Below are 14,614 nucleotides of genomic sequence, written 5' to 3' on the forward strand. Positions count from 1 at the left end.
CAAGGTTTGAAAACAATTTAGATGACATAGATCGAATTGACGCTTCAAAGTTTATAAAGCTGTTGCCCTACAAAACATTTTGCCACTAAAAGAAACATTGTTATTACTGTGACACAGCTCAAATGACTCGAGACCGAAGGCGAGCAAGGCTTAGGAAGTCTTACAGCATGTCTTACTCTTTGGTATCTCCTGAGCTGGGCCAGGGATGATGACCTTCTTCCCAGGCAGTGCTGGTGCACTGTTATTGCTCTGGGGATCAGAAGTCAGGTTCTTCTTGTTGACAATGTTGAAGATCTCGGTGAGCACCATTTGGAACGCGTTCTCCACATTGGTGGCCTCCAGTGCTGATGTTTCCAGGAAGAATAGGTTTTCCTTTTGAGCAAACTCGCGGGCGTCTTCGGTGGTCACTGCTCTCTGGTCCTCGAGATCAGTCTTGTTGCCTACCAACATGATCACAATGTTCCTGTCGGCATGGCTCCGCAGCTCCTCGAGCCACCGAGAAATGTGGTCGAAGCTTTGACGTCTCGTGATATCGTAAACCATTAACGCCCCAACTGCACCTCTATAGTATGCACTGGTGACGGCTCTGTACCTGTACTCGTAAATATCATCAGCAAAAAATTCATCAGATTGGAAACACAGAACATGAGATCATCTGGTGATAAGCAAAACTATTTAAAGAATTGCACAAATAGCAGATGCAGCAAGCAAGGTTGCAAACGTTAGCACGGTTAAAATAGAAAAGAAAGAATGAATAATACTAATTTGTAATGAGATTAATGTGCTTTAATAATATCATCACACAGAAGACATAACAAACATAAAGAGTCCCCATCATGCTGAATGAAACATGTACCTCCCTATGCGGCATAAGGTGGATATCTCATGAGGCAAGCAGTCAATGATCAAACAAGATTTTACGATATTCTCAAGAACTTCAAATGTTCCAGTCTATTTCGACAGTAACATTTTAAGCATCACGACCATGTACTAGCAGTACATATCCAACTGATAAGCGAACATACTTCAAACTCCATAAAATGACAAGAAAATTATTTACATCTCTCCATAATTTGACCACAAGAAATTCAAGTTTTATTTGGAACATCATAAATCCGATACGAACTTGTGTGTCTTGCAGCCAAAGAGATTGCTTCAGCTAGTAGTCTATTTCTCTAATATGAACTAATGACAATTTTTATGTCACCATAAGACTTATGGCTGCATTAAGATGAAGCCAGCTTGTTGATCTGAGTTCACTTGGAATACAAAAATTTTGATGATTCATAGTGTTCAATTCTCAATTACAGCAGATATTTTTAAAATTATAAAAGAACTATTACTATTTCAAATTTGATCCATAGCTCAATACCATAAAAAGGTTAAAATATAACATCCGAATATATGATTAGTAAAGTTTTAACAGGGACTGCATCTTAATATCTAGTTCTTAAAACACAAGTTACTATGATCTAGTTCTTAAAACACATGTTACCATGAAAAGGGTCTTTTTGACATTGGATAACAACCATCAACATCCAACATATAAAGCCACCAGTTGCAGCTCAGATTAGACCCAAAGGGACAAAATCCAAGATGTCGGTAAGTTATATATTCTTAGAATTTGAGGAACAAGAAAAATATACTGCAAGGAGATATTTCTATGTACGCAAACTGTAGCTCAATCCCTTTTCCATCCGACATTTTCATGGTCACTCTCAAACTCCGCCACAAATCCACTGTTTCCAGAAGAATGTGGTTAAATTCACTAGATGTTAACCCACTATAGGCAATGCCAGAACAAAAATTACAAGCAGAAGCTAAGAATTGTGAACAGTAAATTACCAACAGAGTTATCAAATTCCAATTAGAATGCGTCAAATAAGATTGTATAGGATGAATAAAGTAATGAGATCTTTAACCATTTACTCGCCCATTAGTGACGTACTGAGATCTAAAACTGCAACCATATGCTTTGTTCGAAGCATGACCAGTGATGAGGCATATTTTGGATTCCAGCCACGTCATGGTCTGCATCGCATCACGCACTTACCAAGTCAGCATCGCATCCAAGACCCGTACAGGGAGGCACTCCCTCGGCAAGTCCCGTCCCGGAAAGCTCGAGACGGCGCCGTATTGTCACGAACGGTCGTCGCGCACCCGCAACAACTCCGTTCAACGAACCGTTTGTCGCTCACACCTGCATGTACAGCTGCTTGACAGCATGTTTTCTCTTGGTTTTGGGTCATTTTGCTTGTAAATATGTAAGTTCGAACAAGCTGCAGCGTTACAAAGCGACCGCTCACCGAAACGAGCAAAACAGCCCCAAAACAGCCCAAAACAGCTCCGTTTTCGCGTGCCGCGGGAGGGTAGCGGAGAACTGCCTCCGCTCACCAAAACGTCAGCCATCTCAGACCCCTGGAATCCCCCGGGTGGCACAGGGTTGGATGGGGCTTTGGTTATATACCGGGCGTTGAACTCTCTTTCGCAAGTTCGCACGTGACCTTTACGGGAACTTGTCTTCGCGCCCGGGACCAGGTGAGCGGCTGTTTGTAGGCTTGCAGCTGTTCGTTCATCCTTCTAAAGCCTTGTTTTCTCCCTCTCCCTCTTTTCTCTTGTGCACACAAGGTGTTCGTCGAATTGCTTGTAAAGCTTCCCCTTTTCGCGAGACTTCCGTTGCTCGTTCTTTCGAACAAACCAACTTTCTCTTTTACAGGTCCTTCGGGACCTGCGAGAGGTTACAAAGTGGGCTGATCCTTGCGGAGCAATATCGCAAGGGCGAAGCGCGACTTAGGCAACGCAAGCTAAGTTCGCGTCTTTGCCACAAAGGTAACTCGCGACTTAGGCAACACAAGCTAAGTTCATATCTTTGGCCGCAAGGGTGCCTCACGCTTTAGGCAATTCCAGCTAAGGTCGTGACATTGTGGTATCAGAGCGGGTAAGCACTTCGAGCGAACAACGAACGAACTTCGCAACTTCGCTATGGCAAAGCATCGTGGCGAATCAAGCAAGACGGGGCAAGCCGGACCCTTGCCCCAAGCAGCCGTAGGTGGGCTGCATGTGCACACTCGCTCTCATGCTGTTGGAGCCGCTCAAGAGGAGCGCGGCAGCGAACAGGATGAGCGAGAAGTTGGCTACTCTCCGCGAGCGGAGGAAGCGCAATCTGGTGTGCTAACTGGGTAAAAGAGTCACAAGGAGAGACTCACAACGGCGGAAACCCGCCTGGATGTTCTGGAAGCGAGCATGGAGGAACTCTACCATGGCCAACAAAGGCTTGTTGGGGTAGAGAGCTCGCAAGAGGAAGCGGAGTCCAGGATCGACAAGGTCGAGGCCCTAGTCGACCGACTGTCTGATGACACCAAAGACTCCGTGCAACACTTACAGGATGTTGTGGCGGAACTCACTGCAAAGGTGGCCATGCTCACAAGAACACTAAATGCGGGAGGAAGCAACACCCGCGTTTCATTGCCATAAAATTTGAGGGCACCTGAGCCTCATGGATATGGAGGGGCCAAAGATGCCAAAGAGCTCGAGAACTTTCTATTCGACATGGAGCAATACTTCCAAGCTACGAGGCCCGATTCTGAAGATACCAAAGTTTCTATACCAACAATGTATCTGAACGGAGATGCGAAACTTTGGTGGCGAACTCGTTGGGAGGAGATCCAACAAGGTCGGTGTCGAGTCGACACATGGGAGGACTTGAAGCGGGAGTTGAGAACTCAGTTCCCACCGGAGAACACAGAGTTCGTCGCAAGAAGGAAGTTGAGACAACTCCGCCAAAGTACCACCATCCGAGACTATGTGAAACAATTTTCTGCACTAATGCTGGACATACAGGACATGTCCGAGAAGGATAAGTTGTTCAGTTTCCTCGATGGTTTGAAACCATGGGCTCAATAGGAGCTCAATCGAAGGAATGTTACCGATGTGGTCGGGGCAATTGCTGCTGCAGAAAGGCTCACCGACTTTGTTTCCTCTGAAGACCCAGCAAGAAGAAAACAATCTTCAGGCAATCGCCCTCCAAAACATTCTCGAGGGAAGGAGCTTGGGCGCGAACAAAAGAAGAAGAGCTCCCACAAAGGGCCAAACCCGAAAGGCAAGGCCTCAAAACCTGGAGGATGCTTCTTGTGCGGAGGACCGCACATGGTAAGGGAGTGCCCACAAAAATAGACACTCAATGCTTTGACGGCTTCCATCCACCCCCCCCCCCCCCCCCCCCGATCGGACAAGGGCAAAGCTGTTGCTCTTAGTTCAAGCAGTTCTGAATCCAGCAGCGACGATGAGGAGTCGCAAGGACCCCGAATGGGAGCAATGCGTTTGTTGAACACTATGCGGGGTCAAGTGGGGGAGAACATGAAGACAAAGGCACAAAAAGCAGGAAGTAGTGAGCTGATGTATGTGGACATCAAGCTAAATGGCCAAACGACCCGTGCAATGGTGGACACGGGCGCTACCCACAACTTCATAGCCGATCGTGAAGCACAACGACTTGGGTTGATCTTGGAGAAGAGCCCAAGCCGAATGAAGGCGGTGAACTCGGAGGCTAGGCGAATCTCCGGGTTGGCGAAGGGAGTTCCCATCAAAATCGGGACTTGGAGCGGAAACACCAACATGATGGCTGTACCACTGGACGACTTCCAAGTGATTCTTGGAATGGAGTTTATGCACGCGGCGAAGTTGGTGCCGATGCCGTTCTTGAACTCCCTATGTATGATGGGAGGCGATGACCCCTGCGTGGTTCCCGTCTCTCGGAGAGGAACTAAGGAGCCCCAAAACATTTCGACATTACAACTGAAGAAAGGGGTGCGAAAAGGCGAATTGACATTCGTGGCTGCTATGAAGCTAGAGCCACTCAACGAGGAGGCCATTCAAGAACCTGCTATGGTGGCGAACGTCCTAAAAGAGTTCAAAGATGTTATGCCACCCGAGTTGCCGAAGACTCTTCCACCACGCAGAGGCGTGGATCACAGCATCGAGCTGGAGCCAGGAGTGAAGCCTCCAGCGAGACCACCCTACCGCATGCCCCCGCCAGAGTTGGCAGAACTCCGGAAGTAGTTAGGTGAACTACTAAGCGGTGGTCTCATCCGCAGCTCTAAAGCACCTTTCGGAGCTCCAGTTCTCTTCCAGAAGAAACAAGATGGGAGCCTCCGATTATACGTCGACTATCGAGCGCTCAACAAAGTAACAGTGAAGAACAAGTATCTCATCCCGCTCATCGCGGACTTGTTCGACCAATTGGGCAAGGCTAAGTATTTCTCAAAACTCGACCTTCGGTCGGGGTATTGGCAGGTGCGCATTGCTGAAGGCGACGAAGCGAAGACTACCTGTGTGACCAGGTATGGAGCGTTTGAGTTCTTGGTGATGCATTTCGGCTTAACCAACGCTCCGGCCACATTCTGTACTCTCATGAACCAGCTATTCAAGGAGTATTTGGATAAGTTCGTGGTCGTCTACCTGGACAATATCGTCGTCTACAGTCAAACGCTCGAGGAGCACGTCAAGCACCTTCGGACGATTTTCAAGGTTCTTAGGGAGAACACTTTGTTCGTGAAAAGGGAGAAATGCTACTTTGCTCAAACTGAGATCTTATTCTTGGGGCATTGAATCGGTGATGGCTCCATTCGGATGAATAAGTCGAAGGTGCAAGCAGTTGCGGAATGGCGAACTCCAAAGAAGGTGCCAGAGTTGAGATCCTTCCTTGGTTTCGTCAATTACTATCGACGCTTCATAGCGGGATATTCGAAGCGAGCAACCCCACTGACGGAGTTGCTAAAGAAGGAACAACCCTGGAAGTGGTCTGACAAATGTGAGGTAGCATTCCAAGATCTGAAGGCTGCTGTTCTGGAAGAACCGGTGCTCAAATTGCCAAACTATGGAGTGCCCTTTGAAGTCCATACAGACGCTTCGGACTTCGCTATTGGGGGAGTACTCATGCAGGAGGGTCATCCGGTGGCCTACGAGAGCCGCGAACTCAACGAGACCGAGCGGCGGTATCCAGTGCATGAGAAGGAGATGACAGCAGTGATCCACTGTCTACGAGTTTGGCGACACTACCTCCTTGGGTCTCGGTTTGTGCTGAGGACGGACAACATCGCCCTGTGCTATTTCCAAACTCAGAAGAAGCTCTCCCCAAAGCAGGCGCGATGGCAGGACTTCCTGGCTGAATTTGATATGGCAATGGAGTACAAGCCCGGGAAGGCGAATGTCGTGGCCGATGCGCTGAGTCGGAAGGTGGAATGCGTGAATGCCGTACAACTGGAGGGCAGAGGCCAAGCAAGTCAGTTGCACTCCAACTTCCTTTCCCGAATCAGGGATGGGCTGTATAGTGATCCCCAGGCAGTTATCCTGATGCAGCTCATCAAAGAAGGCAAGACACGACGATTTTGGGTCCAGGAGGGACTTGTTTACACAAAAGGGAATAGAGTTTATGTTCCCCGAGTGGACAGTTTAAGGTGTGAGCTCTTAAAAGAGTGTCACGATTCCCTTTGGGCTGGACACCCAGGCATTCATAGAACGTTGGCTCTCGTGGAGAGGGCCTTCTACTGGCCAAAAATGGGGATTGATGTGGAGGAATATGTTCGAACATGCCTTACTTGCCAACAAGAGAAGGTGGAGCAGCGGAAGCCGGTGGGACTTTTGGAGCCGTTGCCCGTACCAGAAAGGCCGTGGGAGAGCATTTCCTTGGATTTCATATTAAGCTTGCCACCTGTAGGGGGACTCGGATCGATACTCGTGGTGGTCGATCGGTTTTCAAAGTATACAACTTTCATTGTTGCTCTCCTACACTGTTCAGCAGAGGAGGCGGCCAAGCTGTTGATGAAGGATGTAGTGAAGTATTGGGGAGTCCCGCACAATATCATTAGCGATGAGACGCTCGGTTCTTGGGACGATTTTGGACTGAGCTGTTCAAATTGTTGGGGTCAAAGTTATACTTCTCTACAAGCCTCCACCCCCAAACGGATGGCCAGACTGAAAGAATAAACTCGCTCTTGGAGCAATATCTCCGGCACTACGTGAGTGCCAATCAACGAGATTGGGTGAAGCTATTGGACATTGCCCAATTCTCTTACAACTTGCAGCGGAGCTCTGCATCCAACAAGAGCCCCTTCGAGATCATCATAGGACAACAACCATCGACTCCGCACACCATGGCAATTGGGTATACTGGGAGCAGTCCATCAGCCTATCATTTCGCAAAGGAGTGGCATCGAAATGCCGATATTGCGCGGGCTTACTTGGAGAAGGCGGCAAAGAGAATGAAGAAGTGGGCAGACTTGGGAAGACGACCGCAAGAGTTCAAAGTTGGCGATTTGGTGTTGGTAAAGCTCCAACCAGCATCACTCCAATTCTTTAGGAACAAAGTCCACAAAGGATTGGTGCGCAAGTATGAAGGGCCCTTCCCAATTATCAGCAGGGTAGGCAACGTCTCTTACAAGTTGCAACTGCCGACGTGGTTCAAAATTCACAACGTTCTTCACGCCAGCAACCTAAAAGCCTACCACTCGGATCCGCAAGATGCTTCCCGAAGTGTTCCAACTCGGCTACCTCCCATCACAGCCTCCTACGAGAAGCGAGTGGAAACCATTCTGGCGGACCGCAAGATAAAGCTACCCAACGGAGCTGAGCAGACAGAGTACTTGGTGAAGTGGTAGAGTACTTGGTGAAGTGGCGAAAGCTTCCCCGAACTGAAGCCAGTTGGGAGCCTGAAGATGCCCTGCGACATGAAGAAGTCATCAACAATTACCAACAAGCGTCGACGAGGGCGTCGACAGTTTAAGTAGGGGAGAATGTCACGAACGGTCGTCGCGCACCCGCAACAACTCTGTTCAACGAACCGTTCGTCGCTCACACCTGCATGTACAGCTGCTTGACAGCATGTTTTCTCTTGGTTTTGAGTTATTTTGCTTGTAAATATGTAAGTTCGAACAAGCTGCAGCGTTACAAAGCGACCGCTCACCGAACCGAGCAAAAAAGCCCCAAAACAGCCCAATACAGGTGTCGCGGGAGGGTAGCGGAGAACTACCTCCGCTCACCAAAACATCAGCCATCTCAGACCCCTGGAACCCCCCGGGTGGCACAGGGCTGGATGGGGCTTCGGTTATATACCGGGCGTTGAACTCTCTTTCGCAAGTTCGCACGTGACCTTTACGGGAACTTGTCTTCGTGCCCGGGACCAGGTGAGCGGCTGTTTGTGGGCTTGCAGCTGTTCGTTCATCCTTCTAAAGCCTTGTTTTCTCCCTCTCCCTCTTTTCTCTTGTGCACACAAGGTGTTCGTCGAATTGCTTTTAAAGTTTCCCCTTTTCGCGAGACTTCGGGACTTGTCCGTTGCTCGTTCTTTCGAACTAACCAACTTTCTCTTTTACAGGTCCTTCAGGACCTGCGAGAGGTTACAAAGTGGGCTGATCCTTGCGGAGCAATATCGCAAGGGTGAAGCGCGACTTAGGCAACGCAAGCTAAGTTCGCGTCTTTGCCACAAGGGTAACTCGCGACTTAGGCAACGCAAGCTAAGTTCGCATCTTTAGCCGCAAGGGTGCCTCATGCCTTAGGCAATTCCAGCTAAAGTCGTGACAGTATGGCGTCGTTCCGTGCATACCGGGCGGTGACCGAACAACGGTACCATCTCGCCGTGCGAGGATCGGCCGCCACGCCAAATCCGCGTACGATTGATCCCCGCGCAAATATAAAAGCCTCTGACCTGTTGAGATTTGATTCATAGTTATCTATCTAGATTGTTATCATGATCTAGTGGTTACATGATGATTTTAATAACCACTTCAATCATAATCTAGTAGTTATAAGGTGGTTTCAATAACTACCTTATGATCTAGTAGTTATAGGGTGGTTGTCACTAGGTCCTATAAATAGGACCGCAGTTCATGAAGCAAATAGAGAAAATTATAGATAGAGAGTCTGTATGCATTTGATATCTTGTAAGTGTTCTTATCAATCCTCCTGTTTTTTAATACTACATCAGTTTTCTTGAGTCGAAAGGCTTCTTTTTACTTGCATCGTAGTATTCTGTTTTTTCCTTGCTCCTCCATTCCCAACATTTGTGGTATCAGAGCCTAGTTTCAATCTGAACTGGGCATTATGGCTTTTAACGACAATTCCATGTCTCAACCCCTTATCCTAATTTTCTCAGGCAAAAGCTATAAATTTTGGAATATCAAGATGAAGACTCTATTCAAGTCTCAAGATCTTTGGGACTTAATAAAAAATGGATATGCAGATCCAGATGACGAAATCAGGTTGAGGGAGAATATAAAGAAGGACTCAAAGGCATTGTTCTTCATTCAACAAACTGTACATGAGATGATCTTCTCAAGAATTGCAGCAGCGACAACCTCAAAGCAAGCCTGGTTGATACTTCAAAATGAATTTCAAGGCTCATCAAGGGTGATTACGGTAAAATCTCAAACCCTTCGTCGTGAGTTTGAAATTTTATTCATGAAAAGCAATGAATCGGTGCAAGATTTTCTTTCTCGAGTGACTGAAATTGTTAGTCAAATGAAATCTTATGGTGAACATCTTCCTGATCATATAATTGTTGCAAAAGTTTTGAGAAGTTTAACTCCGAAATTTGATCATGTTGTGCAATTGAGGAATCAAAAGATTTATCTACTTATTCATTTGATGAACTAATTGGTTCCTTGCAAGCACATGAAGTAAGGTTGAACAGGTCATTTGAAAAAAGTGAAGAAAAAGCATTTCAGGTTAAGGGAGAGTCTTCTACTTCAAAAGAAGAAAAAAAATCAGCAGGAAGAGGACGTGGCAGAGGAGGATTTCGTGGTAGAGGAAATGGAAGAGGAAGAGGATACTTTGATGAGTATGATGAACAAGGGCAATCAAATTATGATAAAAAAAATTACAAGAGTGAAATTTAATGTCACTATTGTAAAAAGTTTGGTCACATGAAGGCAGATTGCTGGAAAAGAGAAAAGCAAGCAAGCTATGTGGAGAAAAATGAAGAAAATAGTAAGTTGTTTATGACTCATTCACAAGTTCATAATATCTCAAATGATATTTGGTTTCTGGATAGTGGATGTTCTAATCATATGTCAGGCAGAAAATCAATATTTAGAGATATTGATGAAACTCACAAGTTGAAAGTTAGACTTGGAGATAGCAAGCAAATCCGAGTGGAAGGGAAAAGAACAATTGAGGTGAAGACAAATCAAGGGAAGGTAAAATACCTTGATAATGTTTTCTTTGTTCCTACTTTATCACATAACTTGTTGAGTGTTGGACAATTAGTAAATGATGGATATTCAGTAATATTTGATGATGGTTCATGCACTATTAGAGATAAAAAATCTAGTTTGATTATAGTAAATGTTTGCATGACACAAAATAAGGTGTTTCCACTTGATGTGTCAAATATTGAAAGGCATGCGCTTATCACAACTCAAAAGAATGAGTCTAGTTTATGGCATTTAAGATATGGACACCTTAACATTAAAGGTTTAAGGTTGTTAAGTAAAAAAGGAATGGTTTTCGGATTGCCCAAGATTAATACACTTGATGTATGTGAAGGATGTATTTATGGGAAACAAAGTAAAAAATCATTTCCTATTGGAAAAGCATGGAGAGCATCTAATTGTCTTGAATTAATTCATGCTGACTTATGTGGACCTATGAATACAAAATCATTTGGTGAAAGTCAATATTTTTTATTGTTTACGGATGATTATAGTCGCATGAGTTTGGTATATTTTTTGAAATTAAAATCTGAAATATTTGATAATTTTCGAAAGTTTAAGGCACTTGTAGAAAGACAAAGTGGTAGATATATAAAGACACTTCGGACAGATAGAGGTGGTAAATTTTTATCTAATGAGTTTAGTTCTTTTTGTGAAGAAAATGGTATTCACAGAGAATTGACAGCACCATATACACCGGAGCAAAATGGTGTAGTTGAACTTAAGAATCGGACTGTCGTTGAAATGGTAAGAAGTTTGCTTTAAGGAAAACATCTTCCAAATCAGTTTTGGGCAGAAGCAGTTGCAACAGCAGTTTATTTGTTGAATATTTCACCAACAAAGGCTGCTATGAATCGAACTCCTTTTGAGGCTTGGTATGGTATGAAACCAAGTGTTAGACATCTAAGAATTTTTGGTTGTATTGCTTATGTTTTGGTGAATTCACAAAATCATCACAAGCTTGATGAAAAATCAGAGAAATACATTTTAATTGGTTATTCTTTACAATCGAAAGCATATCGATTATATAACCCTATTAGTGGCAAAGTTATTATTAACAGAAATGTTATGTTTGATGAAAGGGCAAGTTGGAATTGGGAGACCAATAAAGGTGAAACACAAATGCAGATTCCAGCAGAACTAGACACTCCGCAGAATCAAGTGACAGATCCTGCTCCAACAAGTTCATCGTCAACCTCACCCAATAGCAGTTCAAATTCGGATTCCTCAGATGAAACCCCTCTAAGAAATTTCAGATCACTGACAAAAATTTATAACTCAACATTTGCTTTGTTTATTTCAGATCCGACAACTTTTGAGGAAGCAGTTAAAAAAGAGGAATGGAGAAAAGCAATGAAGGAGGAAATCAAGTCAATTGAGAAGAATGAAACTTGGGAGCTAATGGATCTACCGAAAGAAAAGAAAGCGATTGGGTTAAAATGATTGTTCAAAACAAAATTTAAATGTAAATTATTTGGTTTCACTGATAATGATTGTGCAGGAGCTTTAGATGATCGAAAAAGTACTTCAGGCAAGTGGAGCCATAACAATGAAGTATTATGGAACGGATTAACAAGTTGCGGATATCCTCACCAAATCACTTCCAGTTCGAAAGAATGTTTATTTTATGTCGCAAATTGGTGTATGCAACTATGAATCAATGGGGAGTGTTGATATTTGATTCATAGTTATCTATCTAGATTGTTATCATGATCTAGTGGTTACATGATTTCAATAACCACTTCAATCATGATCTAGTAGTTATAAGGTGGTTTCAATAACTATCTCATGATCTAGTAGTTATAGGGTGGTTGTCACTAGGTCCTATAAATAGGACCGCAGTTCATGAAGCAAATAGAGAAAAACATAGATAGAGAATCTGTGTGCATTTGGTATCTTATAAGTGTTCTTATCAATCCTCCTGTTTTTTAATACTATATCAGTTTTCTTGAGTTGAAAGGCTTCTTTTTACTTGCATCGTAGTATTCTGTTTTTTCCTTGCTTCTCCATCCCCTGATTGACATCTAGCCAGGGGACTAAAGAAAAAAGAGAAAAAAGCTACCACTAACTTAATCTACGAGGGGCCAAAGTCAGGAATCCCCCGACGAAGGCCTTTGTGCAGGAGCTCTGCCACCCCCGAGGCGCGATCGTCCCAACCGAGAGACACCTCGCCAGAAGGCGACGCCATCATCCCGACCTCCTGATATGGTCGGCCTCAGCACCTTAGCCAACCAGTCGAGAGACGCCTCAGCACCTTAGCCAACCAGCCGACTGAGAACGCTGGACATCGACCCGTGGACCAAGCCATGCCGACTCCTCGGCCACGGCGCATTAGTTCACCAACAACCAGTTCCAAGATTAACGCCACAAAAGAACTCAACAAGTGTAGCTATGACCTCAATCAATTGCAATAAACTCATTCATTTCCACCGCCACTTCAACACGTAGTTTATCTCGGATCGATGGACGGCAATCAACTCGAATTCAAGAACTCAAAGACAGCGTCAGGCCCCAATCAACAGTGTCAGATCCAGACGATTCTAATGGCATAGAAGAAATAATCTAAAGAACCAGTTAGTCCTAATGCGCTGCATAAACATCAAGCTAAATCACTAGTACCCAACAAGAATCGAACCATTTGAAGCAAAATCACCAAGATCAAAGCACCAGAACCAATCAGAATTGCACGGCAACTCATAGATCTTCTTTTCCAAGGGAGGTACTAGGACTTAGTGCGGGGGACAGAGGGTGGTACCTCTCTTGGCCGGCGGTGTCCCAGATCTGGGCCTTGACGCTCTTGTGCTGGATGACGAGGGTCCGCGTCTGGAACTCCACCCCGATGGTAGCCTTGGAGTCGAGGCTGAACTCGTTGCGCGCGAACCGCGCCAGGATCTGAGACTTCCCCACTGCCGAGTCCCCGATCAGCACCACCTTGAACACGTAGTCGATCTTGTCGCTCCCGCCCGCCATTCCCGCCGCTGCTCCGACCACTACCGACACCGCGCTCGACGGGCCTCTTCCGTTCCGTCGGCTAGAGTAGAGCTAGAAGCAAACACTGGCGAGTGACCCGATCCCTCAAAGCGGTCTCAATTAATAAGTAGGTTGCCATTTTTCCGAGTCCGCTCACCGTCTATAAGGGGTAAGCTACGCGGTACACGTCCCGTTGAGAGCAATAGTTTATCTACCCATCGACGACGCACTCGTCCCAGCTACCTGCATTATGGCTGGAGCAAGCTGTCGGAGACTCGGGCAGCCCAACGGTTCTCAAGATTGGTACGTTATGGGTACTGAGTTATTCAGGTAGGTAAAACACTTTAAGGCAGTTATCAGAGTCCGAGTGAGTTCGACCAGCAAGTGTTCCGGGGAGAGCAGAGGCAGTCTCATGTGTACTCGACATTGGACGAGGAAGTAACGGAATTAAATACCGTTATGAACTTTATATCGGCTGTAATTATGCCATCATTAAGAACCCGTAGGAAGTTTCCATGCGGGCGGCACCTCAGTTAGAAGAGCGATGGAGCCGAGGGAGGCGATAGCAACGCTCGCGTCGGAGAGGGCGAGTCCGACATGGACAGCCTCAGTGAGGACGCTACCGACGTCATTCCCGCTCCGGTCGTCACTCTCCGTTACGAGATCCCTCGAAACACCGAGCATAATCGCCTGATGATCCTTTATTTTTTAATGAGTTTTTGAATAATATTTATTGAGTCCGTTTATTTAATATTTATTTATTATTAAAAATTATGGATTCTAAGTAGAACCCTATAAATAATGATATAATCATTTTTTTAAAAAATCAATCAATCAGTTAATCAATAAAATATTATTCTATTTTGTTATGATAAACCTTAGGAGGTCGATCCCCTTGAAGCGATAAAGGAGGTCGATCCCCTCGAAGTGATCAAGGAGGTCGATTCCCTCGAAGTGATCAAGGAGGCCAATCCCCTCGAAGCGATCATTCCCTTTTCTTCCATTTCTTTCATTTCTTTTACGATAAGATTTAAGGTCTTATCATTTGGTTTTAGAGCCTTATCATTTCTTTCATTTCTTTTACGATAAGACTTTAGGGTCTTATCATTTGGTATCAAAGCACAAAAAAAGGAAACTAAGAAGAAGAAGAAGAAGCCACAGCAGCCACCTGTGCTTCCCCTGCTTCCGATCAGCCCACCCATCGCCGTTGTTTCTCAGCCGACGGACCACCACCGCTGTCGTTGTTGCCCAGCTAGTAACCACCACCACCGCCACTGCACCCCCCCCGGGCCAACAACCTCACCTCCTCGCTGCCCGTATCTTGCTTGAGCCAGAAGGGCCGCGACCGCCATTTCCCAATCAGCAGACCACCCATCGCCGCTTCTATCATCGGTGACGCTACCCCAACTGTGCCACCATCGCTGCCTTCCCTTGGGTCGCAG

The 14,614-nt window shown here is 45.5% G+C and overlaps 1 protein-coding gene across 1 annotated transcript; it reads right to left on the reverse strand.

Annotated features, from left to right (window-relative positions):
* Window positions 1-5: 5 nt before the first annotated feature.
* LOC103994894 (ras-related protein Rab11D) lies at window positions 6-13,288 on the reverse strand. The gene is made up of 2 exons (XM_009415352.3): window positions 12,958-13,288; window positions 6-592 (listed from the first exon to the last, which is right to left on the reverse strand). Exons 1-2 carry the CDS (start codon window positions 13,170-13,172, stop codon window positions 151-153), a joined length of 657 nt encoding a protein of 218 aa, XP_009413627.1. The 5' UTR covers window positions 13,173-13,288; the 3' UTR covers window positions 6-150.
* Window positions 13,289-14,614: the final 1,326 nt, after the last annotated feature.

Source organism: Musa acuminata, chromosome BXJ1-8 (assembly GCF_036884655.1).
Source record: "Musa acuminata AAA Group cultivar baxijiao chromosome BXJ1-8, Cavendish_Baxijiao_AAA, whole genome shotgun sequence".
Taxonomy (NCBI): Eukaryota; Viridiplantae; Streptophyta; class Magnoliopsida; order Zingiberales; family Musaceae; genus Musa; species Musa acuminata.